Below are 27,770 nucleotides of genomic sequence, written 5' to 3'. Positions count from 1 at the left end.
AGTCCAACAGCCATGTTTAGGATGCCACTAAGTTCACTCAGTGTTTGCTAGTATAATGGCTTAGTAACAATGAGTTTGAGTGTGCAATGCAGGCAGACATGCTGCAAATATCTTTGCACAAGTGGGACAATACAGAAGTCCAACAACCACGTTTAGGATGCCACTAAGTTCACTCAGTGTTTGCTAGTATAATGGCTTAGTAACAATGAGTTTGAGTGTGCAAAGGGCAGGAGGGTACAGTGGCAGGGTTGTGGGTCTCTGGGTAGAGGAAAGGAAGCCTGCCTTTTTATCCCTCCTAATGGGGAAATGCAGCGAGGAAATCCCTGACCTTAGCTACACAGACGCTGTCATCTTGTGTAGCTGTTAAACTCTGTTTTCACGGACCTGTCACCTATGGCTCTGACCCTGCCGGTATGAGCCCTTAAAAGGACTGATAGAAAGTGCTATCCCTATGCTGTACAGCGCTGTGTATGGAGCGTACACAGCAGTATCGGCGATAGGAGCTGTGCAAGTGATGACTGACACCAAGGACGCAGAAGGCAGATAATGGCGTGCTGGAGGAAAATGTCCGGTTTTATAATGCAGGGACATGTGACATGGACATCCTATCACACATGTCGTTGCTTCTCTGGCTAAAAGTCCACTTAGCTGTGTGTGTGTCTGGGATTGGCTGACATGCTGGCCCGCCCCACTACACGCGCGCGCTTAGGGAAGGAAGACAAGGAAAAAAAAAAAAAAAATGGCGATCGCCATTATCAAAACAGCAGTGATCGGAATGCGCTGTTCCCGCACACTATACACTGAAATTTCATAATAGTGTGAGTCACAGAGTGACTTACACTATTACAGCGGAAAGCCAGCTAGTAATTAGCTGGTCTTTTTGCTGCAAGAACCGTTCTCGAACGTATCTAGAACTATCGAGCTTTAGCAAAAAGCTCGAGTTCTAGTTCTATCTAGAACAGCACCCAAAATCACTCGAGCCGCGAACTGGAGAACCTCGAACCGCGCTCAACTCTAGTCATAATTATAAGCGTGCTCCTTATTTTTATCTCAGAATACTTTTGGTTTTTATAGTACGTGATTTTAACTCCTGAATAGGTGGTTTTATGACCACTAGCAGTCATTAAAATACATTTAATATTGTTTTTTTAAACACATATCATATGGTTTGCGTTTGTCATGGGTACCAGGAACGAAAAAATCTTTATCTTTTTTCCTCAACAGCCATGACTGTTATTGATAGATAAAATAACTCTGCTTATTTTCATGTCTTATGTAGGTATAACCTTTTATTGAACATCTGCCCTTTCTGTCTTGGTATTCACCTGCTGTCATAGGGCAATGGTTTATTCCTCTGCCACACGGACTGACTCTCCCTTCATTTGTGGGTTTTTTTTTCTTTCCCTTTTTCCTTTACTTGGCCCAACGTATACCATTTAACCAGTATTAACACTAGGGGGCCGTTGTTAATAATTGCTCTAATCCCTGGGTGTCCACCCCCCGTTTTTAGTTGTCCACAGCACTTCTGTTTGGATCATACATTAAGGTTTTTTATGTTATTTAGTCACATCGTGCGGTGTTGTAGCTTCACCTTAGTGTTCCTAGCACCACCCGTCACTCCTGACTTTCACTACCCTTCTGTCCTACTGCTCTTCTAGACAATTGTGGTATGCGGCAATTGATGCATGCTCACACACTTTTTTTCCCACGGGTATGAACTCTATTCACCTTTCTCGTCTGACACTCACTGCCTGCGCAGCCGCAGTGGGGTTTTTTCCCACGGTATTGAACTCCATTGAACTCTCACTCCTTATGTTAGTCGGGAGCGGGTTCTGTACTCTGTTTGAGAGTCACACTGTGTTGAGGGTGTCTCTGTGTACGAGCACTTATATATGATCATACATATGTGTTTATATACTGACATCTGCACTATTGATTTTCTCTTTGACATCTGTCTAGGCGGATGTGTTTTACCTAACATAATCCTTGTACACTATTGTTACCCTTGGAATATTGTAGTTGGTTTGCACTTTTCAGCCCTCTATAGGGCAAGGATGATGAATGTACACCTGTCTTCGGTGGTTCTCTTGCTGTTATCTTCACACGGCTTGAATCATCACAATTCCCTTGGACAAGCGGGTTTGAGCCTCCGCAACTTGGATCCACACTTACTCACGGTCATACACCGACTATCCGGCATGAGTTCTAGGCTTTCCCTGAAGTGTATCACTCTATGTATTTGGTATATACATACCGATGTAGTGGATTTATAGTATATATATATGTTTTATATTTATTTTCGTTTCGTTACACACTATTATATTAGGAACAATTTTCAAATATCACATGATTTATTATGTTAAGGTAATATTTGGGTTATCTATTTTGAACGAAGATTTATGTTTTTTTCTTTCATTATGTTTCCTTCTGTATTGCGTCATGTATTGATCATGATGCACCCTTTCCCGCCCGTTTTTTCTATACGGGGCGGTACTCTGACGTCACTTTGTCTATTTAATGTACACATGTACCTACTACGGTAGATTTGATGTTGTCTTTTCTATGGTCCTGAGGAAGGGGGCAGAACTCCTGAAACGCGTAGACCTATGCTACAATAAAGCCACATTAATCTGACATCCAGACTTGTGATCATTGGCGCGGCACACAGAAACCCGCTTTCTACATATCTCTCTGTTACAAAACCAAATCTAAGAAGTTTACTAACCCGTTAGGTGCTTCACAGGAACCAAAACCATGTGGAAAGAAAAAATGAAAATTTTAATTTTTTATTTTTTTTTTTACACAAAAATGTTACTTTAGCAATAAAACTTTACATTTTCACAAGGGAGAAAAGTGAACGTGCACCATACAATTTATTGTGTAATTTCTCCTGAGTACGCTGATACCTCATATGTGGTAAAAATCAATTGTTTGAGCACATGGCAGAGCTTGGAATGTAAGGAGCACGATTCGAATTTTTGAACGCAAAATTAGCTGGACTCATTAGCGTACACCATGTCGGGTTTGGAGACCCCTTGAGGTGCCTAAACAATAGAGGTTCCCCACAAGTGACCCCATTTTGGAAACTAGACCCCTCAAGGAATTTATTTAGAAGTTTGTTGAGCACTTTGAACCCCTGGGGGCTTCACAGAAGTTTATAATGTTGAGCCGCATAAAGAAAAATACACATTTTTGTACCACAAAACTGTTGCTTCAACCAGTTAGCATTTTTTCACAAGGGTATCAGGAAAAAATGCACCATAAAATTTATTGTGCATTTTCTCCTGAGTACGACAATACTCTATTTGTGGTAAAAATCAACTGTTTGGGTGCACGACAGGACTCTGAAGGGAAGGCGCGGCATTCGAATTTTTGAACGCAAAATTAGCTGGACTCATTAGCGGACGCCATGTCGGGTTTGGAGACCCCTTGAGGTGCCTAAACAATAGAGCTCCCCCACAAGTGACCCCATTTTGGAAACTAGACCCTTCAAGAAATTTATCTAGATGTTTAATGAGCCTTTGAACCCCCGGGGGCTTCACAAAAGTTGACAACGTTGAGCCGTGAAAATATATATATGTTTTACCACAAAACTGTTACTTCAACAGGTAGCTTTTTTTCACAAGGGTATCAGGAGAAAATGCACCATAAAACATATTGTGCAATTTCTCCTGAGTACGCAGATACCTCATATGTGGTGGAAAGTAATTGTTGGGCGCATGGCGGGGCTCAGAAGGGAAGGAGCGCCATTTGACAGCAAAATTGGTTGGAATCATTAGCGGACGCCATGTCATGTTTGGAGACCCCATATGGTGCCTAATCAGTTGAGCTCGCCCACAAGTGACCCGATTTTGGAACTAGACCCCTCAAGGAATTTATCTAGATGTTTGGTGAGCCCCTTGTACCTCTAGGGGCTCCACAGAAGTTGATAACGTTGAGCCATGAAAATTATTAATTTTTTTACCACAAAATTTTTGCTTCAACCAGGTAACTTTTTTTTTTACAAGGGTATCAGGAAAAATGCACCATAAAATTTAATGAGCAATTTCTCCTGAGTACACAGATACCCCAAATGTGGTGGAAAGTAATTGTTTGGGTGCATGGCAGTGCTTGGAAGAGAAGGAGCGCCATTTACTTTTCAAACGCACACGCCATGCAGTGATGTGCATCACTGATCGGCCGCTGCAGGACGCACGGACGGATGAGATGCAAAAAGCGACAGGGATACGGAAAATAAAAACTCACGACGAAAATTGAGCAGAGATGCCGATCCGTTATGTGCATCCCTGATCAATGCTCGGCCGCTGCAGGACGCACACATGGATGAGGTACAAAAAAACAACGCAAGGTACGGACAAAAAAAAACCCCAAAGTCCCGCCAAAAATTTACCACGGATGCAGATACGTTATGTGCATTACTGATGCACGGCGGGACGCACGGACGAATGAGGTGTAAAAACGGACAGGGAATACAGAGAAAAAAAAAATTATACTCAAAGGACCCAGAGGATTAGCAGAAGGATCACTGACTAGAGGAACTGCAGGAGAAATAGAAGGCAGCAAAATTGACAGCTTATTATTGGAGCAGCAGGCAGGAAGTTCGACAGCTCATCAGAAAACCCAGGAAGGACCCAGGAAGGACCCAGCGATGGAGGCAGATGTGATCGGACCAGGGAAGACCTTGGACGACCCGGTGAAGGCAGGTAGGGGACGTCTGAGAGGAGAGCAGATGGAGAGGGGGGAGTGGGAGACCGGAAAAGCAGAGGCAGAAACATGGGAGCAGAATAGAGATTGCGGGGGGGCAGATCGCGGGGATGGGCACATCGGCACAGGCAGTGACCATAAGGGGGAGCACGCAATTCTCACAGGAGGACCGGAATAGCAACCAGAAAACAGCGGCGGTGGCAGAGGCGGCTGCAGCAGCATTGGTGTGGTACTACAAGTACCAGCCGGTTCACGCCGCAGACATGCTGGGGGAGGGCTAACCAGACTAACACAAGCCTGGGGAGGGCGGTCACCTCCAGATCAGACCGCCCCACTGCACGCTGATTGGAGCGATTGCGCGTCATAGCATAATCGCTCCAATCACTGCTGCAGGGGCGCCATGTTTGAGCGCCAGCTATGATCTGCAGCAGCTGCTGCAGCACCTCATAGCAGAACCTCACAGGATTGCATTGGTTCAGGCATTGTTTTAGCCAAAACCAGTGGGATCGATGTGGTTGGCGGTTCATATTTGAACAGCCAATCACAACAATCGTCGACAGGGGTTGGTGATGCATCCCCCCCCCCCGGGGTCAAGCAAAGGTCCCCTGCTCTAAGAAACAGCAGGGGACATCATTTGACAGCTGTTGCTATGGCCACGGCAATCAAATGAACTTTAGGCAGTAAAGTTACGTCCCTGGTCGTTAAGTCGAGTAAAAATAGGACGTAACTTTACTGCCCGCGGTCGTGAAGGGGTTAATAGCAAGGCACTCCCTCTCCACTATACTGTACCTGTTTTGGCTCAGGAAAATGATTAGATGCTGTTCTCCGTTAATTCCTGAGACAGCACTGCACCTAGACCCACCTCTGAGGAGTCTGTCTGTACGACAAACTCTTTCTTTTAAAGTCGGCGTTCTCAGTACAGATGTTTCACACAATACTGACTTTAATGACCCAAAAGCCTTATCAGCCTGATCATTCCATTATACCACTACGGACTTCTTCCCTTTTAGACAGTCTAACTATGGGGCAAAATCGTAAATAAACCGCCTGCAATATCCAACCAATCCCAAGAAAGATCTTACTTGTTTTGTTGTGAGGGGGCATGGACAGTTTTTAATCCACTATCTTGTTTACTTGGGGTTTGATGACTCCTCGCCCAATAACATACCCTATATAAAGAGCTTCCTCCACCCCTAGGGTACATTTTTTTGGATTGGCGGTTAGAGTCCACTATTGCCTGTACCTTTGGTAAGTGAAGCTCCCAATCCATACCAAATACCACAATGACATCAAGGTATGCAGAGGTGTATCGGTGATGGGGACAGAGGATGATATCCACTATCATTTGGAATGTCGCTGGTGCACCATGTACCAAAAGGTAATACCTTATACTGATACAGCCCTTCAAGCGTTACAAAGGCTGTCTCCTCCTTGGCAGCCTAAGTCAGTGTCATCTGCTAGTAACCCTTTGTAAGGTCCAGGGTTGAAAAGTACAGAGCTTTCCCCAACCTTTCTATCAACTCATACGCCCTGGACATCGGGTGGATGATAGGCATCACACTATGATATTTCGTTAAGTTTCCAGAAGTCATTACAGAACTGTAGTGTACCGTTGGGTTTAGCTATTAGGACTATTGGGCTAGCCCACTCACTCTGGGATTCCTGAATGACCTCTAGCTGTAGCATTGACTTCACCTCCTTAGAGATAGCTTGTTGCCGAGCCTCAGGCACCCGATATACCTTTGGCCGAACTTTGGCCTGTGGCTCAGTAACCATGTCATGTTGGACTATGGAAGTCAGACCAGGGAGCTTGGAGAAGACATCTGCATTCTGATTATCAAACTCCCGGACCTCCTGAACCTGTTTATGGGTTTAGCTATTTTAACTATGGCGGAGGCCCCTACCAAAACCACCAGAGGTAACTGAACATTCTCCGCAGGAAAGGCAGGCAGCAGATTGTCCCCATTGTCACTCTCCATATTCTTCCAGGACTTTAGCAAATTAACATGATAAACCTGCTCTGGCTTTTTTCGCCCTGGTTGGTGTACCTTGTAGTTTACTGGCCCCACCTTCTCTATTACCTCGTAGGGAACCTGCCATCTTGTGAGTTATTTGTGGTCTACAGTGGGTACAAGTATCAGCACCTGGTGACCAGGTTGAAGGGTTCTTACCCTAGTGGCTCAATTATAGACCCGTCTCTGTGCTAGTTGTGCAGCCTCCATATGTTCCCTTACAAGTGGCATAACCGTCTCCATTCTCTCCTGCATTTTAGTGTTATGTTCTATCACACTCTTGTGAGGGGTCAGTTGGCGCTCCCATGTCTCTTTAGCTACATCCAGCAAATCCCAGTGATGTCTGCCGTACAATAGCTCGAAGGACAAGAACCCCGTGGATGCCTGGGGCACCACTCGCACTGTGAACAATAAGTAGGGTAGCAAGTGGTCCCAGTGCTTCCCATTCTTGGATACAGCCCTTTTTAGCGTGTTTTTTTTAATGATGTTTTGTTGAACCTTTCAACCAGGCTGTCTGTTTGGGGATGATAGACTGATGTTTGTAAATGTTTGACATTTAATAACTTACTGAGTTACTGTATGATCTTTGACATAAATGGGCTTCCTTGGTCGGTTAAGATCTCTTTAGGAATTCCCACCCGAGAAAATGTGCTTATAAAGTTCTTTGGCTATGACCGTAGGCAACGTATGACGCAAAGAGACCGCTTCCGGATATCGGGTGGCACAATCAAGAACCACAAGTATATGTTGGTGTCCCTTTGCAGACTTATTTACAAGAAATACCAGGTCCATGGCCACTCTTTCGAATGGCACCTCTATAAAATCGGCAGTGGTACCTAGGGGCCTCAAAAGTGTGGCTGGGGGCTAGTCATCAAACACACTGGACAGGAATCACAATACCGCTTTACTTCTTTGTACACACGGGGCAAATACAACCACTGCAGAATAAGATACAGGGTTTTCATATGGCCTAAGTGTCCGCCAAGTATTTGAGGATTTTCCATTTCCATTACCATCTTGCAATAGACTTGTGGCACCACCACTTGTTCTACTACCTCACCCTGTATTTCGTCAACTCGATACAACAGATCATGGGTCACCTCAAAGCGTGGAAACCAGGTATCCGCCCCGGGTTGTTGGGGTTCCCCATTAACAACTAACACATCTTCTTTGGCCCGGGACAAAATTAGGGTCTTGAAGTTGTGCCGTACCAAAATTGTCAACTGTGACATTTAAGTCTGACAATTGAGGACCCAGCAGCAAGTCCTCTACTTTCCCCATTACTTCCATGAGGGATGACTCCCCATCCTCAACCCGATTGGAGGTTACCCCTACAGCCGGCACCTTCTCCTCGTTCCTACAAGGCTCTTGCACTCCTTCTGCAGAACCTTCCGTGGTCTTTACTAGCCCTGACTTGTGTTCTCCGACTGGATAACTGTTGGCCATAGGTCCGAGAAATGTGGAAAGTCCCTCCCAACTATCAGTTCATAGTGCAGATTTGCAACCACCTCCATTTCATGATATTGTCTCCAGGCAGGTGTATTTATTATCACAAGCAAAGTGGGATAGTCTCTCAAGTCCTCATGAATGCACGTAACACCGAATTTCTGACCGGTGAGCTTGATGGGTTGCACCAGGCTCTCTCGCACCAAGGTCACAAGGCTCTATGTGTCCACTAGTGCCACTGCCGGGGTGCCTTCCACCTCAACCAGACACAGAAGTGCATCATTGAGATCCTTTAGGGTGCCAGTCACACAAACCCTTTTAGCATAAAGAGACTGACGGTACCCAAAGTTAGTGTCCATAGGTTCAAGCAGTTGGAGGCACTCAACTCTTACATAGCCTGGCTCCTGGCATCGCCAGCAGACAACTGGGACCCGTTCACCCCCTGATAAGACCTGTGCTGCCCTTCTGGGCTCCGCTCAATGGGTCAGAGGCGAGGACATACGAGACTTTCCTGTCATCCTCCCTGGGGTACCTCCCTGGAGGTCCTTGGTAGCCCCATATCGCTCTAAAAGGATCACCATCTGGAGCATATTATTTGGAGTTGCCTGTCCCACCCAGCATTGGAGGAGGAAAGATAAGGCCCTCCAGAATTTACTGGCTACTATGCGGTCCACCACAGCACTGGGTGACAGTATCTCTGGCTTCAGCCATTTCTGTATCACGTGTAGCAAGTCGTAAGCTTGGGTCCTGGCTTGTTTAAAAGAGTCAAACTCTCACTCATGTACCCGCTGGGCCCGAACTAACACATTTAAACCCAGTCGTGGCTCGACAGGCCTTATGGGGTCCAGCTGCCAGACCCTTTCCGCCCATTGGTCCCGGGATAATCCCTCTCTCGGCCACTCTCTCGAAAATACCCAGATAGGACTCAATGTCGTAGGTGGCCTCCATTCTGCCACTGAATAGTCTCTTGAATAAATAAGTTCTGCTGCCGAGTGGCCTCCATAAGTGCTTTCACCGCAGTCTCCATCTCTGCAGATAACCCAGACTGGATTTGCAACAATCCGGTCACTCAGGACATACACCGGCGTCCTGCCAGAAGCGCAAAAAAACAGTTACGCCGGCCTCACTGCGTTTGCCCGCTTCAAGCCACCAAATGTAGGGATTCAGCTCTGGTGGGCGATGACAGAGACGCAGTAAAGAGGCATACATGGGTTGTCAGTCCAAAAAAGGGTCAGTGTTTTATTCACACTTGACGAAACAAACATAAGGGTTCAGTCTTACTTCAGAACAGGGATACAAAAGGAATAAAGTCCAGCTTGGCATTCAGAATCACACAAAGTCTAGGACATACCAGTCCATTCAGATATGGGTTTCTTTTTTCCTTCACACAGACAGACTGCTTCCGTTCTCCAGCCCAACCACCCTCACACTGAAAAGTTCTGGCTGTCTATTTATGCTCTGCTAATCACGCACCAGCATAGACAAACAAAGAAAAAGTGTATGCCACAATAGAGATCACCAGAAGAAATGTTTTTTTAGGAAATTGAAAAAACTTTATTATATCATAAGTGTACAAAATAATGGCTCAAGGGACAATCAAACACAGAGCACAAGGATTAATGTACAAAAGGAAACACATTAAAACATTTAAAACAAGTGCCCAAATAGGGTATGGTTACTGAACAAGCTAACCCCAACATGAATGTCAACACCGTTATGTGTCAAATAGCAGTTTTCTCATATATAATAGATAAGGCCCCACTGAGGATTTTATATTCAATATCCTCTTTTAACGTGCATTATCCTGTATTGTCACTGTAAAGCCTGTATCAGGTCTGAAAATTCATCAATAAATTGGTACAACTAAAGCCCACTGTTTTGTAGCATGGTATTCAATACATATGTCGCGGGCGGAGGAGGGGACGCCGCGCTCTCCCTCTGCTCGGGTCCGGCGGGCACTGCGGCCTGCTGCTGCCACAACGGTGGCTCGAGCGATGGGCCGGATCCCGGGGACTCGAGCGGCGCTCCTCGCCCGTGAGTGAAAGGGTGTTTTTGGGTGTGGGGATTGTTTATTGTTCGTGACGCCACCCACGGTTGTGGTGATTTGTTGGCACCACCGCTGCTCTGTATGGGGATCCCGGGAAGGATGGTATGGAGCAGCCAGTTGTTGTGTTGCCCCTCTGTGGGTAGGGGTTGGTGATCCCGGGGCCCAGTGATGAGGTGGGAGATGCAGGGCTTGGTGGGCGCAGGGACGCCGGGGCAGCGCTGTGCCTTGCGGCACTGTGGTACTCACTCAGCCTGAGACGATGACACAGTTCTCGGTAAAACACATGGCTGGAAAGACGGTTCCCACGGACGGCTGCACTTGCTTTCCCCAGTAGGTGACGGTGACGGTCACTCTGTCCTGCACCTATGTTGATAATGGTTGCGATGGGTTCCCACCGGTAACCCGCTCCCCGGCTTGGATATGGGCCGGAGGAGCCCTACTTTGCCCGCAGGCGCTGGCCCTGAGAAACTGGTGCCCTGGCGGTGGCGGTGTCTCTCCTCAATGGTTGGACTGTTGCCTTCAATCGGGACTTGGTTGTTTGGAGACAGACGTCCCCTTCACTGACGGATTTGGCAAATTTACGGCGACTCCTAGCCTTGCCGGGGTCCGAGAGGCCCCTGCCCTGGTGCTGACTGTTCTTCGTATACTGCTCCAGACCGCCGGGCCACTACCCGTCCGCGGTCCTTCCAGCAACCTCCAAGCAGTCCCCCTCTAGACTGTCACCGCCGTTTGCTGACCTTGCTGACATTGTCCAGGCACACAGCCGGACCAACTTCAGGCTTTCTTACTGACACTTTTACTCTTTTCTTCTGCTCCTCTACTACTGCACTTCCACTTCACTTAGCTTCTTTACCACTCACTGTTTACTCCTTCTTGTCCAAACCCTATCTTCCTGGTTCCTTTCACTTTCACTTCCCTCACTTGACTGCCTGGTTCTTCCCGCCTCCAGGGCTGTGTACTCCTCGGTGGGCAGAGCCAACCGCCTGGCCCACCCCCTGGTGTGAACATCAGCCCCTGGAGGAAGACAACAAGGATTTCGGTAGCCTTGGTGTTCCTAACTGGGGTGTAGGGTGTGGTGGTGTGATGACCTGTGACCCCTGGCTTGCCCAGGGCGTCACACATATATTTAAATCAGTGGTGAATTAGTATCAAGCATACCACATTTGGAAAAGACTATTTCAATATTGGTATTGAACCTTATCTTTCATTGGCTGGCCAGCCACTCAACAGTCCAAACGGGTACATATGATTTAGTATAGGTTTAGTGAGGTGTCTCGACGGATATCAAATTAGAACTAGAGAATCGTCACCTATTGGGCCCAGATCATCAGCCCAGGTAGTCAATGATATACACAAGGGGAGGGAAGGGATAAGATAGTACAATTTCCCACATCAGAGTCTCCAATGATCCTGAGACAGTCTCCAATGGGTTAAAAACAGAGAAACCTCACAGACTCATGACACTTAATCACTTTAACCCTGAGTAAACTGACTAGCCTGTTAGTGATACAGGGAGGGATAGCCAAACCTTCGACTCCGACTCCTCAATTTCTCTTGCATCGACTCCGACTACAACTCCGACTCCGACTCCTACATATATTGCTTATAGTTAGGTGAAAAATTTATTGTAGTACATGAACATGTGTATGTGAACATCAGACATTTAATAATTTTTATGATACAATAATCATATATATCATTATAATAATAATATATTTGGATTGAACATAAAATATATTTATTGGATACAATTTTAGAACACAAAAAAACGTAATAAATTGTAAATATGTAATACACTACGTAATATACAGTAGATTACATACATATCTTGTGTGTGTATTTATCTTGTGTATATATATATATATTTATATATATATATATATATATATATATATATATATATATATATACAGTTAGGTCCAGAAATATTTGGACAGTGACACAAGTTTTGTTATTTTAGCTGTTTACAAAAACATGTTCAGAAATACAATTATATTTGTAATATGGGCTGAAAGTGCACACTCCCAGCTGCAATATGAGAGTTTTCACATCCAAATCGGAGAAAGGGTTTAGGAATCATAGCTCTGTAATGCATAGCCTCCTCTTTTTCAAGGGACCAAAAGTAATTGGACAAGGGACTCTAAGGGCTGCAATTAACTCTGAAGGCGTCTCCCTCGTTAACCTGTAATCAATGAAGTAGTTAAAAGGTCTGGGGTTGATTACAGGTGTGTGGTTTTGCATTTGGAAGCTGTTGCTGTGACCAGACAACATGCGGTCTAAGGAACTCTCAATTGAGGTGAAGCAGAACATCCTGAGGCTGAAAAAAAAGAAAAAATCCATCAGAGAGATAGCAGACATGCTTGGAGTAGCAAAATCAACAGTCGGGTACATTCTGAAAAAAAAGGAATTGACTGGTGAGCTTGGGAACTCAAAAAGGCCTGGGTGTCCACGGATGACAACAGTGGTGGATGATCGCCGCATACTTTCTTTGGTGAAGATGAACCCGTTCACAACATCAACTGAAGTCCAGAACACTCTCAGTGAAGTAGGTGTATCTGTCTCTAAGTCAACAGTAAAGAGAAGACTCCATGAAAGTAAATACAAAGGGTTCACATCTAGATGCAAACCATTCATCAATTCCAAAAATAGACGGGCCAGAGTTAAATTTGCTGAAAAACACCTCATGAAGCCAGCTCAGTTCTGGAAAAGTATTCTATGGACAGATGAGACCAAGATCAACCTGTACCAGAATGATGGGAAGAAAAAAGTTTGGAGAAGAAAGGGAACGGCACATGATCCAAGGCACACCACATCCTCTGTAAAACATGGTGGAGGCAACGTGATGGCATGGGCATGCATGGCTTTCAATGGCACTGGGTCACTTGTGTTTATTGATGACATAACAGCAGACAAGTGTAGCCGGATGAATTCTGAAGTGTACCGGGATATACTTTCAGCCCAGATTCAGCCAAATGCCGCAAAGTTGATCGGACGGCGCTTCATAGTACAGATGGACAATGACCCCAAGCATACAGCAAAAGCTACCCAGGAGTTCATGAGTGCAAAAAAGTGGAACATTCTGCAATGGCCAAGTCAATCATCAGATCTTAACCCAATTGAGCATGCATTTCACTTGCTCAAATCCAGACTTAAGACGGAAAGACCCACAAACAAGCAAGACCTGAAGGCTGCGGCTGTAAAGGCCTGGCAAAGCATTAAGAAGGAGGAAAATGATTTAATTATATTCTCCGTCTTTTTTATTCTAATAGTTACGTTTAGCAATTTATGTGTTAAGAGATTCAGTTTAAATTTTCAGCCAAAACTCTACTATAACTCTAGTTTACCTTTTTTTTTTTTTTTTTTTTTGTTTTCCCCCTTTCCCGTGCTCCACTTTTTCTATTTCAAAAATTGAATGTTAATTTAACTTTAGATTGTAATTTGACTAATTGTTGTTAAGTTTTACTGTGTGAACAATTTGTTTTGTTTGAACCAAAATTTTTAAAATAAAAAATATGTAAACAGAAGGAGGAAACCCAGCGTTTGGTGATGTCCATGGGTTCCAGACTTAAGGCAGTGATTGCCTCCACAGGATACGCAACAAAATATTGAAAATAAAAATATTTTGTTGGGGTTTGGTTTATTTGTCCAATTACTTTTGACCTCCTAAAATGTGGAGTGTTTGTAAAGAAATGTGTACAATTCCTACAATTTCTATCAGATATTTTTATTCAAACCTTCAAATTAAATGTTACAATCTGCACTGAATTCTGTTGTAGAGGTTTCATTTCAAATCCAATGTGGTGGCATGCAGAGCCCAACTCGCGAAAATTGTGTCACTGTCCAAATATTTCTGGACCTAACTGTATATATATATATATATATATATATTGTATTACATATTTACAATTTATTAGTTTTTTGTGTTCTAGAGTTGTATTCTAATAAGTATATTTTATGTTCTATCCAAATATATTGATTATTGTATCATAAAAATAATTAAATGTCTGATGTTCACATTGTACTACAATAAATTTTTCACTTAAATATAAGCATTATACTAAATGTTATTATTTAGTAAAATATTCAGCACATTCTGCATTGCACTACTGTCCCCGATTTATTATATATTTTAGGAGTCGTAGTCGGTGCATTTTATACCGACTCCGACTCCACCAAAATGAGCTCCGACTCCGACTCCACGACTCCGACTCCACAGCCTTGGCAAGCATTCGTCACAGCTCAAAGAAAAATAGCATGTTATACTAGCAATATAGTTAACAGATGTAACTCAGCAGCAAGACCTAAATAGGTACTGGCAAGAAGACAGGGTCCCTATTCTAATGCATGGGGAAAGAAAACAAACAAGTTAAGGGGGTTAGCAAGGTGAACCCCACGCGTATCGCCACTACGGGGTGTGACTTCATCAAGGCTAATCACGCACCTGTGCACATAAGGTGTTGCCTCAAAACCTGAACTAGCAGAGAAAATCGAGGCCAGTATTAACCTCTCCTCTGCTGCTCACCAGTAGAGATGAGCGAACCTGAGGTTCGATTTTCGAACCGAACACCAACTTAAGAAATCAAGGTTCAGGTTTTGAATGTTTTACGTGCGAACTTCACTCGAGCCAGCAATGCTGTGCTCAGGTACACTTGGTGCTCAGCCCTGTGTGAACAACTTGCAGTGTTTGAATGGCTCGCACTGGGGGGTAAAATCAGCACAATTAAATGTAGTGTGCAACCCAAAAAATTATTTGAAAAAGCTAGCCCACCCTCCCTTGGAATTGATCTGCCTATGGCTGTCTGTTTGTGGGCGGAGACTCAAACTGCCAATCAGTTACTTCCTCCAGGGTTCGAGTCAAGCTCGAGCCAGTGGAGGCTCGGCTCCTTGGCTGCCGGTGAACCGAACCTCCATGGAACCGCTCATCTCTACTCACCAGTGCAAAAAGCACATGCTAAAAGGAATATAGCTCCCATAAATCACCATAACCTTTGCTGTATCGTAATATATGTATGTGTGTGTTTTTCATATTTTTAAAAACATTTTTTTCTCATTTTCACTGTATTTGTTAGTCCCCTTAGGAGAAATGACCTGCAATCACTTGATCTCTTTTACTAGACACAGCAACACCAAAGCACAACTGTGTATAGAAAAACATCATGGTCTCCTATAAATGCCGGCTATTGGGTTAAAAGTACCAACAAGCTTGTTTTCACCATCCTGACCAGGCCAAATTTTACAATTCTGATGAGTGTCACTTTATAAGGTTATAACGCTGGAACGCTTCAACAGATCCCACTTAAAGATGAACAAACCTGAGGTTACAAAAAAACAGAGTTCGGGTGCATCACGTATGAACAACCACGATCGAGCCCGGGTACACTCGGTGCTCAGCCCAGTGCGAGCTACTTGAAGTGCTTGAACGGCTCACACTGGGGGTAACAACAGCATAATCGGATGTACTGCACACAAAAAAAAAGGAAAAGCCTTGCCCACCTAACCCTGGAAGTGATCTGTTTATGGCTGGCTGCATGTGGGTGGAGACCCAAACTGCCCAGTTAGTGACTTCCATTGGGGTTCAGGTCAAGTTCAGGTCCCAAACCGATCTTAACAAACTTAATTTAGGCTGCCGAATCGAACTTCCACCTGTCTACTCATCTGTAATCCCAGTGATTCTGAGATTTTGCAATTTTCAAACTTTGAATTTTTAGGCTCTTAAACTAGAAAGTTAAATCCCTAAAGTTAAAACACTAATAAATAACATTTGCAATATGTCTAATTTACATCAGCACCATTTTTGAAAGATTTTTTTTTTTCTTAGGAAGTTAGGAGGGTTAAAAGTAGTGATTGGCCAACCCAGACTGTACAATTCCATATCTGCGTGGGTTCAAAAGAATCTGGGAGGTGGCCCTGGGCCCGGAGTTTGCAGGGAACTCCGGGTAGCGATCCGGCCACCCGAGAAATAAAAAAAAAAAAGAAAGAAAATAAGAATAAAGCAAGCGCTTTATTGTTACCAGTCTCCACATAGCTGTATATGGCATCCGAGCCCGCTCATTCTACTTTTGGGGCCGCTTATTAGCTTCATGCATGTGCACTGTTTTCCCTGCCCACCAGCAGTCAGGGCATCTGTGATTAGGTTGGAGTCAGAGAGCCTGGTAAAAGTTCTAGGATCATCACAACTATTTTTTTTTTTTACACCAATCTAGATGCAGACAGTGCCTGTGATTGGTTGCAGTCAGACACACAGGTTGGGTATAATGTTTGGATCCAAAGAATCATAGAGGTTGGGACTGCCGGTGGGTAGGGGAAGCAGTGCATATACATGAAGGTAATGAGCGGCCCCGAAAGAAGAGTGCGCAAACCAAGTAATAGTGTTAGAGCTGCGCTAAACCTGTACGTATTAAGCACTTTCTCCAATCTCCCTATACCAGCATTTTTAAGAGACCAATTTGGGCCCCCATACACTCATATGGGGACCGGCGTCAGGCCAAATACCCAAGATCAATTCTGGGCCCGAACTACGTTGTTTTTTTTGTTTTTTTAAACCGGGTTGGATCTGCCGATCACAGTTATCGGCAGGTCCGCTCATCACTAGTTCAAAGTTTATCAGCAATTTCTCATTTTTCCATCAAAATGCAAGAAAACTATTTTTTAAAGGACCACATCACATTTGAAATGACTTTTGAGAGGCCTATGTGACAATATTCTAAAAATTGAACCCTTCAAACTGCTGAAAACCACATCCAAGATGTTTATTAAAATATTAGGTGCTTTACAGAAACTAAAGCAATGTGGACAGGAAAAATTCAAATGTTACTTTTCCCACAAAAAAGGAAATTTAGCCCCAAATTTTGCATTTTCACAAGGGTAACAAGAGAAGATGCACCATACAATTTGTTGAGCAATTTCTACTCAGTACGCTGAATTCCCATATGTGGTGGAAAACTACTGTTTGAGCACACGGCAGAGCTCGGAATTTTAGAATGAAAAAATTAGATGGAATCAACAATGAATGTTGATTCATGTTTGGAGAACGCTTGATGTACCTAAATAGTAGAACCCCCCCCCTAAGAAGGAGAAAATTGACCATACAATTTGTTATCCGATGTTGAAAACAAGAACCATCAAGAAACTTATCTAGATGTTCGGTGAGCACCTTGAATACCCAGATGTTTCACAGAATTTTATAACATTGAGCTGTGAAAATAAAAAATCTAATTTTTCCCACAAAAATGTTGTTGTAGCCCGATATTTGCTATTTTCACAAGGGTAACAGGAGAAAATACATCAAAAAAATAAGTTGTACAATTTCTCCTAATACATCCACACCTGATGTGTAATGGAAAACTATTGTTTGGGGACATGGCAGGGCTTAGAAGGGAAGAAACGCTATTTAATTTTTGAAGCGACATTTTGGCTGGAATAGATTGTGGAGCTCATGTAACATTTGAAGAGCCCCTGACATGCCAAATAGCAGAAATTCTATCCCCCCATACCCCCACCAGTGAACCCATTCTGGAATTTACACCTCTCAAGAAATTCATCATGAGTAGTAGTGTCACATTGGAAGAGCCCCTGACATGCCAGAAAAGCAGACACCCAGTTTCATGTCTAATTTGTCCTGAGTGCGCCAATACCTTCCTTGTAATTGGAAACTATTTTTGGAGGTACAGTGCAAAGCTGATATTAGATCTTAGAAATTGCTGAATTGATCTGCGGGTGCCATTTCATATTGGCAAAGCCCATGAGGTGACAGAACAGCAGAAATTCCCCACAAGTGACCCCATTCTACAAACTGCACACCTCAATGAATTTCCTTAAGGCTGCAGTAAGCATGTTGGCACCACAGGTGTGTCACAATTTTATACTATTGGGCAGTGAAGAAAGAAATAATTACATTTTTACCACTAAAATGTTTGGGGTTTTTTAACCGCAGATTTCCAGTTTTCCTCAGATGTGACTGTACAATATTGTTTGGCCACACTGCAGAGTTTGGGAGGGAAGGAGCGCCGTTCGATTTTTGGAGCACAGATTTTCCTAGAATAGTTTGTGGACTTTAGTTACATAGTCCTTAAGTGGCAAAACATCAGAAACTCACTTAAGTCACTACATTTTGGAAATTACACCACTCTCAGAATTCACTTATGGGTGTAGTAATGTTGTCTCTGGAAAACACCGACAGAGTCAAATGCTATAAATGTTGCAGAAGTAACAATTGCAAATTGTACAAGTGTAGTTCCTATACATTGTGCCCAGTTCTTGTTTTTGGAGACACACATCCCATACGTTAATTGGGCTCTCCTCACTACAGAAATGCCAAACATGTGGATGGTAACTGTGGTTTAGAAACATTATGTTGCCCGGAAAAGAGGGGGTATTTAGATTTTGGAATGCAAATTTTGCAGAATTTTTTTGGGGGGGAAACATAGCGGTTTTCCATAGCCTTTGTGCTATCAATAATATGGAATCTCCCTATACTTCTGTTAATAGATGATGAACCTGAGTGGGAACTATTTTGTGGGTTGAGTTGAATGCTATTTGGTGGCAATTTGGGGTACAGAACATTTTGGATTAGTTCATTTATGCTGTATTTAATGCTGAGCACATACTGTACATACGATTTTCCATCTACATCTCCAAAATATGCAATTCAAATGAAACCCCAGATGGATCTTTTCACTATAATGAAGCAACAAAATTACTCCAGAGTCCATTTTGCCTCTGTTAAGCCGTGTTCTTCTTTTCAAAGGCGAACAAAATTGTCGTTGACTACACTTTGTGCACGCCTAAAAAGATGTGTAAAATGATGGACACCGCCAGACCAGAGGCCAGATGGAACTTTAAGGTGACTCCTTTTGCCTCATTACAGAGAGTTTTCGGTTGGGAATTTTGTCTGAATCACGTTTTTCAGACATTTACATGTAATCCCTGATGTAAACGCTGAGCCTTACTGCAATGTTTGGGAGGCAGAATAAACAAATCAACACCAATTGAAGAATTGGCTTTATGGCTATTTTTTGCACTATTCACCCTTTGGTATGAGAGAAAGGGAGGCTTTATTTCTCAGGTCAGTATGATTACAGTGATACCAGATTTATAGTTATCTATCTAATATCTGCCAACAATGTCATGTGAGACCTTGTTTTTTGCAGGATGAGTTGGAATTTTTATTGGTACTATTTTGGGCCACGTAATATTTAAAAATATTTAGGAATTGGTTTTTTTGTGCCATTTATCGTGTCGTAAAAGTGATAAGACAGCGTTATTCTTGGGGTCAGTATGATTACATAGATACCATATTTATATATTTTTTATGCTTTGCCGCTTTTACACCATAAAAACAATTTTATAGAAAAAAAATGTGTTTGCATTGCTGTATTCTGAGTGCTCTAGCATTATTTTTTCCTTGACAGAGCTGTATGGCAGCATGTTTTTGCGTGACAAAATAAGGTTTTATGAAATGCCATTTTTATTTACATATGACTTTTTGATCGCATTTTACTCCACTTTTTTGTCAGCTGTATGATGAACCGACAGGTTTTTTTTTTACGGTGTGCACTGAAGGTGTTAACTAGCGTGACCGTTTTATTGAATGAATTGCTCTGGATGCGGCGATGTCAAATGTGTACTTTTTTCCCATTTCGTTGTTTTTTTATTTTCAGCTTTTTTTTTTGGTAAATTTTCAATTTTTCTTTCATTTTATTTTTTTACTGTTGTACTTAGTCCTTATATGGCCTATAACCAAAGTCATATAACTTGTATTGCTCTGATCGCTGGTGTAATGTATTGCAATGCATCAGCATAAAGATAAAAGGAAGGAATCAGAGTTTTTTGCTGCGCTGTCACCAGGATATGATGTTGATTAAAAAGTCTCTTTATTAATGCACAGGTCAAGTCAACGCATTTCAAATAAAAAATCTGATGTCCTGATGGAGGAGGCTGCTACCTTGTAAATGCATTGACTTGACCTGTGCATGAATAAAGAGAATCTTTAATCAACATTGTATCCTGGTGACAGCGCAGCAAAAAAACAAACAAAAACAGATTCCTTCCTTTTATCGCTATTCTGAAAACCCCGGGGCTGCTGCTATTACCTTTCCTACGTTGTTACAGGGGTTGTGACTTTCACAACCTTGCCAGATGAGTGTATTCAGGTACAATTATCTACTGTGTATCATCGGATAAGACCCTATTTGCAATATTATTTCCACAGTGTCTCTTCCTGCTTGAATGCACCAGCATAGCAATAGATCATACCTGTCAGTGCTGCACTGCAGAAGCCACTTAGACCATGCTCCCGGCATGGTCTAAAAGGCTTGTCATAGTTGGCTGACCTGGAAGTCATCATGATGACCACAGGTTGCCATGGCAACAATCAGGACCCCATTGATCACTTTGCACGGATCCGATCGGGTGGGAGCGCACTCCCTCTCCCAGCCTTCTAAATGCTGCGATCACTATTGATATGGTATTTATTGGGTTATATAGCAAGAGAGGTGCAAGCACAGTCCCTTGCTATGACAGCCGGAGCTCTGCAATAACTTACGCTGAGCTCTTGGCGGCGATTGCGCAGGCACATCCCTTGTGCCCACTTGATATACATTTACATCATTTTGCAGGAGTCCCTTCCTGACCATTATGAAAGCTTATGGCAAATGTTGGGAAGGTTTTAATAGCATAGTCTTTTTATGTAGGCCAAAAATACTTTTTGGGCCCCCTAGGCTTCAGGGTCCACATTAAATTGCAACCTCTGCATCCATTGTAGTTATATCCCTGGTCATTACATGTTTTTGTGGCTTACCAACATGATTTTACCTGTTACAGATGGAAAGTAAATCCCCACAAGCATTGTGAAATAAGTCATTATGTCTGTCAAGACATATTTTTGACTGTAAGCCTTCTGTCTTTCTCCTGTAGCAGATGATGTTTGGTTCCACTCAACAATAGATCCTTTTTGACTGTAAGCACTCCAAAGATTTTCTGGAAAAAAAACAAAACAATTTCCATTAATCAATGAAAGTTTAAATGCATTTTTTTTTGCTGTCATCTGTTGCTTTTATGAAGGAGAATAATGAATAAATATTAGACAGTGGAGCAATTTTCTCCAGTACCATTTCTATTTTTTGGAATGAGTACCTGCACAGCAGATCTGATTGAACCTCCACAGAAAGAACAATTAAAAGTAACGTCCACCCTCATCTAACAGCACATGTGATTGTTAAGGGTGCTTTACACACTACAATAAATCTTACGATGTGTCGGCGGGGTCACGTTGTAAGTGACGCACATCCGGCATCGTAAGTATGATTGTAGCATGTAAAACCTCCGTGCAATTGCGATTGAACGAAAATCCGTTCATCGCATGCACGTCGTTCATTTCTCATAAATTGAATGTGCGGTTGTGCAATGTTCCCGAGGCAGCACACATCGCAGTGTGTGACACCCCAGGAACATTGAACGACAGCTTACCTCCGTCCGCGGCTCCCGCTGACAATATGGAAGGAAGGAGGTGGGCGGGATGTTTACGTCCCGCTCATCTCCGACCCTCCGCTTCTATTGGCCGTCTGCCGCGTGACGTCGATGTGACGCCGAACGTCCCTCCCACTCCAGGAAATGGACGTTCGCCTCCCACATCGAGGTCGTATAGACGGGTAAGTACATGTGATGGGGTTAATCGTTTGTGCGGCACATTCAACAAATTGAACGTGCCGCACATACGATGGGGGCAGTTACGATCACATACGATATCGTATGCAAAATCGTAACATGTAAAGCAGGCTTTACATAGCCCACCAATCCACCCCCTGCTCAGTATATGTTATGGTTGCTCATTATCTGTTATAGTTAAGAGCACGACAGTGAGAATGATAATCATCGGCTGCTGTAAGCAGACTTCATTAATCTGGCTGAGCTCAAGTCAACGAATAGTAAGTATGTGGAGGTGGCAGCTTGTAGCAGGTTAAAAGGAATTCCTACTAATCGATTTTTATAAATTAATGTGAATTGTACCATTTGACATATTACCCTGCAAAAAAAACATCCAAAAAAAGGAGCAGTGTCAGAATGTTGTTCCACTATAAAGCACAAGTTCAATTAAGATAGTTCTCAAATGAAATTAATGAATTGATGTGGGAGATATCATGATCGACCTGTCCAATCAGGAGCAGGTCATCTCTGTATCTCAGTTAAGAGAAGATTGGAATGGATTCTCATGAGTGTTTATATATTTTGCCTCCCACCATGACATGTAAAATTTTGCTAGAGAAGGTGAAAAGTGCACACCTATTCGACAGCCGCAGGTCTGAAAGAAAAACATATCATTAAAAAAGAAATACGGTAATTGTTTTTTGTAGGAAAAATTCTATGACTATGTATTGGCATGGATCAGACGAATAATTTCTAAATTTGGTAGGATGGTAACATAAGGCTTTTAAAGATAAATCATGGGGTATAGATGAATATAGAGAGGAAACTTTGAATGTAACCCAAACTAAATTGCTAGTTTATTTAACATGTACACCGTGTGCAGAATGATTAGGTAAATGAGTATTTTGATCACATGATAATTTTTATACATGTTGTCCTACTCCAAGCTGTATAGGCTTGAGAGCCAACTACCAATTAAGTAAATCAGGTGATGTGTATCTCTGTAATGAGGAGGGGTGTGGTGTAATGACATCAACACCTAATATAAGGTGTGCTTAATTATTAGGCAACTTCCTTTCCTTTGGCAAAATAGGTCAGAAGAGATTTGACGTGCTCTGAAAAGTCCAAAATTGTGAGATGTCTTGCAGAGAGATGCAGCAGTCTCGAAATTGCCAAACTTTTGAAGCGTGATCACCGAACAATCAAGCGTTTCATGGCAAATAGCCAACAGGGTCGCAAGAAGCGTGTTGGGCAAAAAAGGTGCAAAATAACTGCCTATGAATTGAGGAAAATCAAGCGTTAAGCTGCCAAGGTGCCATTTACCACCAGTTTGGCCATATTTCAGAGCTGCAACGTTACTGGAGTATCAAAAAGCACAAGGTGTGCCATACTCAGGGAGACTGCTAAGCAAAGGAAGGCTGAAACACGACCACCTTTGAACAAGAAACATAAGATAAAATGTCAAGACTGGGCCAACAAATATCTTAAAACTGATGTTTCAAAGGTTTTATGGACTGATGAAATGAGAGTGACTCTTGATGGGCCAGATGGATGGGCCAGAGGTTGGATCAGTAAAGGGCAGAGAGTTCCCCTCCGACTCAGACGCCAGCAAGGTGAAAGTGGGGTACTGGTATGGGCTGGTATCATCAAAGATGAACTTGTGGAACCTTTTCGGGTTAAGGATGGAGTGAAGCTCAAATCCCAGACCTACTGCCAGTTTCTGGAAGACAACTTCTTCAAGCAGTGGTACAGGAAGAAGCCGGTATCGTTCAAGAAAAAACATGATTTTCATGCAGGACAATTCTCCATCACATGCATCTAACTACTCCACAGCGTGGCTGGCCAGTAAAGGTCTAAAAGATGAAAAAATAATGACATGGCCCCCTTGTTCACCTTATCTGAACACCATAGAGAACCTGTGGTCTCTCATAAAATGTGAGATCTACAGGGAGGGAAAACAGTACACCTCTCGGAACAGTGTCTGGGAGGCTGCTGCATGCAACGTTGATCGTAAACAGATCAAGCAAATGACAGAATCTATGGATGGTAGGCTGTTGAGTGTCATCATAAAGAAAGGTGGCTATATTGGTCACTAATTTTTTGGGTTTTGTTTTTGCATGTCAGAAATGTTTATTTCTAAATTTTGTGCAGTAATATTTGCTTTCCTGGTGAAAATAAACAAGTGAGATGGGAATGTATTTGGTTTTTATTAAGTTGCCTAATAATTCTGCACAGGTATACTTACCAGCACAAACAGATCCTCCTAAGATAGCCAAATCTAAAAAAAAACACCACTCCAACTTCCAAAAACATTAAGCTTTGATATTTGAGTCTGTTGGGTTGATTGAGAACATAGTTGTTGATCAATAATAAAAAAAATCCTCTAAAATACAACTTGCCTAATAATTCTGCACACGGTGTAGACTGAATAGAGGTTTAATGTCTCGGATGTAGCCCACATTTCGCTGAACCAATGATTGCAGTAGATGATCAAGCCATGCTGAGATGTTCATTCAGAGAACCAACTCCATCTACTATGGGAAGTAGAGGTGGAGGAAACTGATTTATTGGAGAAACTGGAAATTCAATCCATAGGTATTTAAAGAAATTGTCATTGATTATACCTAGTAATGGGAGAACCCGAATTGTAAAGTTCGGGGTAAATACACAGACTCCCAACACTGACTTCTCAGGGAAGAAGCAGGGCGGAGTGTATACATTTCATCCCCAAATCTTCATCACTTGGCAAACAAATGCGGTTTTCTGCAAGAAGATGCAGGTCTGCGACCTCACCTGATGTGAGGTCACTGAGTTCAAGGAGGTTAGTTTACCTGTGGTCACAGGTGGGGTATCGTGGGAACCTCCAGCTATGACCACAAATAAACTGAGTGACATCACCACTCATCGGCTTAGTTAGTCGCTACCTGAAGCCCACAGTGTACAGACATATGATTTCAGTATGTATGTAAAAGAGCCGGAATCATCATGGGACCTCATGTGGAATACGTCGCAACTTGGTGTTTAGGGTTAATAAAGGAGGTAAAGGTGAACAGAATGTTTTGACTTAGAAACGACTGACAAACATCTTGTTATGGGAAGAAGAATGTTATAGATTGTTATGGGAGTATAAGTCATTATGTTAATTTCTCTTGCTGGGAATATGTAATCCACGCCTTAATGAATGTAGATTAATGAATATGTATGTTGCATAGTTACGCCCTAATCAACTTTGTATAACTTTGTAATGTAAACAAAAACAATACAGTTCAAATTCGGAGCCACACATCTCCAGTCTTATGTGTATAACAGCATCTGCTTGTTTTCATTGAGCTGGAATAGCCGAGGGGGGGGTCACCGGTACCCTCTCTGCATTCGGGCATCGCTGGTAACAGCTGTGACCGTTAGGTCAACCTAACATTATCTGGCACCCGAAAAGCAGGGACCCGTGTTAATCCCAGGACGCAGTGAACTGTCTTGCCAAGCCGAGGGGGAGGTAACCAGACGTGGGGACCAGAAAGTCACTTCTCTTTTTCCAGCCTTTTCTGACTAATTAAGACCCTCCCCAAACTTGTGAACAGCACTCAAACTTGGTCAACATGGGAAAGACAAAGGAGCATTCCAAGGCCATCAGAGACAAGATCGTGGAGGGTCACAAGGCTGGCAAGGGGTACAAAACCCTTTCCAAGGAGTTGGGCCTACCTGTCTCCACTGTTGGGAGCATCATCCGGAAGTGGAAGGCTTATGGAACTACTGTTAGCCTTCCACGGCCTGGACAGCCTTTGAAAGTTTCCACCCGTGCCGAGGCCAGGCTTGTCCGAAGAGTCAAGGCTAACCCAAGGACAACACGGAAGGAGCTCCGGGAAGATCTCATGGCAGTGGGGATATTGGTTTCAGTCAATACCATAAGTAACGTACTCCACCGCAATGGTCTCCGTTCCAGACGAGCCCGTAAGGTACCTTTACTTTCAAAGCATCATGTCAAGGCTCGTCTACAGTTTGCTCATGATCACTTGGAGGACTCTGAGACAGACTGGTTTCTTTCTTTCTAGTGTAGTGTAGTTTGCTTGCTGCTGCTGCAGCGATTACATATTTGTTTGAGTCTATGAGCATATATCTTAAAAGACACTTCCCCATCACAGGCTAAAGCACGGAACTGAGTCCTGTAAGTGTCTGGGGTAACAGCATAATGTTCTAGAATAGTCTGTTTAATCTCCGCATACTCACAGTTCCACCGAGGGTCCATAGCTCTATAGGCTTCAGCAGCTCCCCCCTCTAGGAGCCCAACCAGATGCCGGACACGCTCCCTGTCCGGGACTTCCATTAATCGACACTGATGCTCAAAGTCCTGGAAGAAGCCCTCAATGTCACCAGCAGCCTCATTAAACGGCTTAAAGTCTTTGCGGGACACCCTGGGAAGTTCCCTCATGATGGGTGCTGGGGCTACAGTCTGTCTGGAACCTCTCGCGGCTTCCACAGCGAGCTGCTTATCCAGCAATGCCATCTCCTCCATCCTGCGCTCCTTCTCTTTAGCTCTACGCATGACCTCCATCTTATATTCTATGGTGGTCTCCTCTCCCAGCAAGGCCATCTCCTAATCGTACCACACAACCCACTGACTTTTTTGGGTATTTACCTCCGGCTGCCGTCTTTCTTCCGTTTGCTGTGAGGATCCTTCCTCCACGTCATTTTGCGAGCAGACTCCTTCTAGCGGCTCAATCAGCTGCTCCTTGGAGAGTCCTTTGAAACGAACTCCTACTTCACAAGCCTTTGATTGCAGGCTCCCCAAAGTCCAGGTCTTGTACTCTGCAGTGCTGGTTCCTGATGTTGAGCCATTGTCCTCCATTCCTTCTGCTCTGATCCCAGCGCTGCCAACCAGTTTGTGACAGGGGTGTACAACAGAGCAAAGGATGGACGAGGCCGAGGGACGATCCAACAGGTTTATTCACAAGAACCCTGGAACAGCACACGATAAGTCCACGTAAAACAGATTCGGGGCCCTTCTCGAAAATCCTCGGACCGGATAACAAAGCAATTGTCCTTACAGTAGTCCAAAGAGTTCCACACAATCCCACGGGCCGCCACACAGGCCTAGCTCCGTCCGTGTCCACAGCCACCCAGGCTGGGAGCTCCTTCTTCTTCCAAGTTTCAGCTCACTCTGAAGTTACAAAAAGGGAAAATGCATTGTCTGTGCTCCTTGACCAGCCCACCATGTTCAGGGGGTAGGGGTCACACATCCTATCATCAATGGTTTGGTCCATCACAGGGCTCCCATATGTCTGCCAGCCACAGTAGATGAAGGGATCCCCTGCTGTGCAGAACAATGACTATTCCTTCACTGGCCAATGCAATTACAGACTAGATACACAACTCTGGATAGAAGAAGACAGGCTATTTACATAATCACATTAGATGCCAAGACTGCAATTGTATGAGAGAGACACATTGAGACCAGTAGCTCCCCCAAGGAAATACATGAATTACAACTAATACAACCAGGGAAACGTTACATGACATATTATACAAAATAAATGACAGGGAAATATACATATCATGACATAGTATCACAGCATATACAGTGAGAGGGTAAATTACATCTTCACACTTAGTAACAATGAGTTTGAGTGTGCAATGCAGGCAGACGTGCTGCAAATATCTTTGCACTAGTGGGACAATACAGAAGTCCAACAACCATGTTTAGGATGCCACTAAGTTCACTCAGTGTTTGCTAGTATAATGGCTTAGTAACAATGAGTTTGAGTGTGCAATGTAGGCAGACGTGCTGCAAATATCTTTGCACTTGTGGGACAATACAGAAGTCCAACAGCCACGTTTAGGATGCCACTAAGTTCACTCAGTGTTTGCTAGTATAATGGCTTAGTAACAATGAGTTTGAGTGTGCAATGCAGGCAGAGGTGCTG

General features: G+C 43.4%; 1 protein-coding gene across 2 annotated transcripts in view; it reads right to left on the bottom strand.

Moving 5' to 3' along the window:
* SLC12A7 (solute carrier family 12 member 7) overlaps positions 1-27,770 on the bottom strand; it is a 1,179,416-nt gene that overhangs the window by 596,830 nt on the left and 554,816 nt on the right. For both annotated transcript variants that reach the window (XM_075315005.1, XM_075315006.1), the window contains exon 9: positions 21,022-21,186. In XM_075315005.1, the coding sequence (XP_075171120.1) occupies positions 21,022-21,186 (165 nt within the window). The remainder of the gene's footprint in view (positions 1-21,021; positions 21,187-27,770) is intronic.

This window comes from Anomaloglossus baeobatrachus, chromosome 6, assembly GCF_048569485.1.
Source record: "Anomaloglossus baeobatrachus isolate aAnoBae1 chromosome 6, aAnoBae1.hap1, whole genome shotgun sequence".
In the NCBI taxonomy this organism is placed as follows: domain Eukaryota; kingdom Metazoa; phylum Chordata; class Amphibia; order Anura; family Aromobatidae; genus Anomaloglossus; species Anomaloglossus baeobatrachus.
This window is presented reverse-complemented; position numbering and strand designations above follow the sequence as displayed.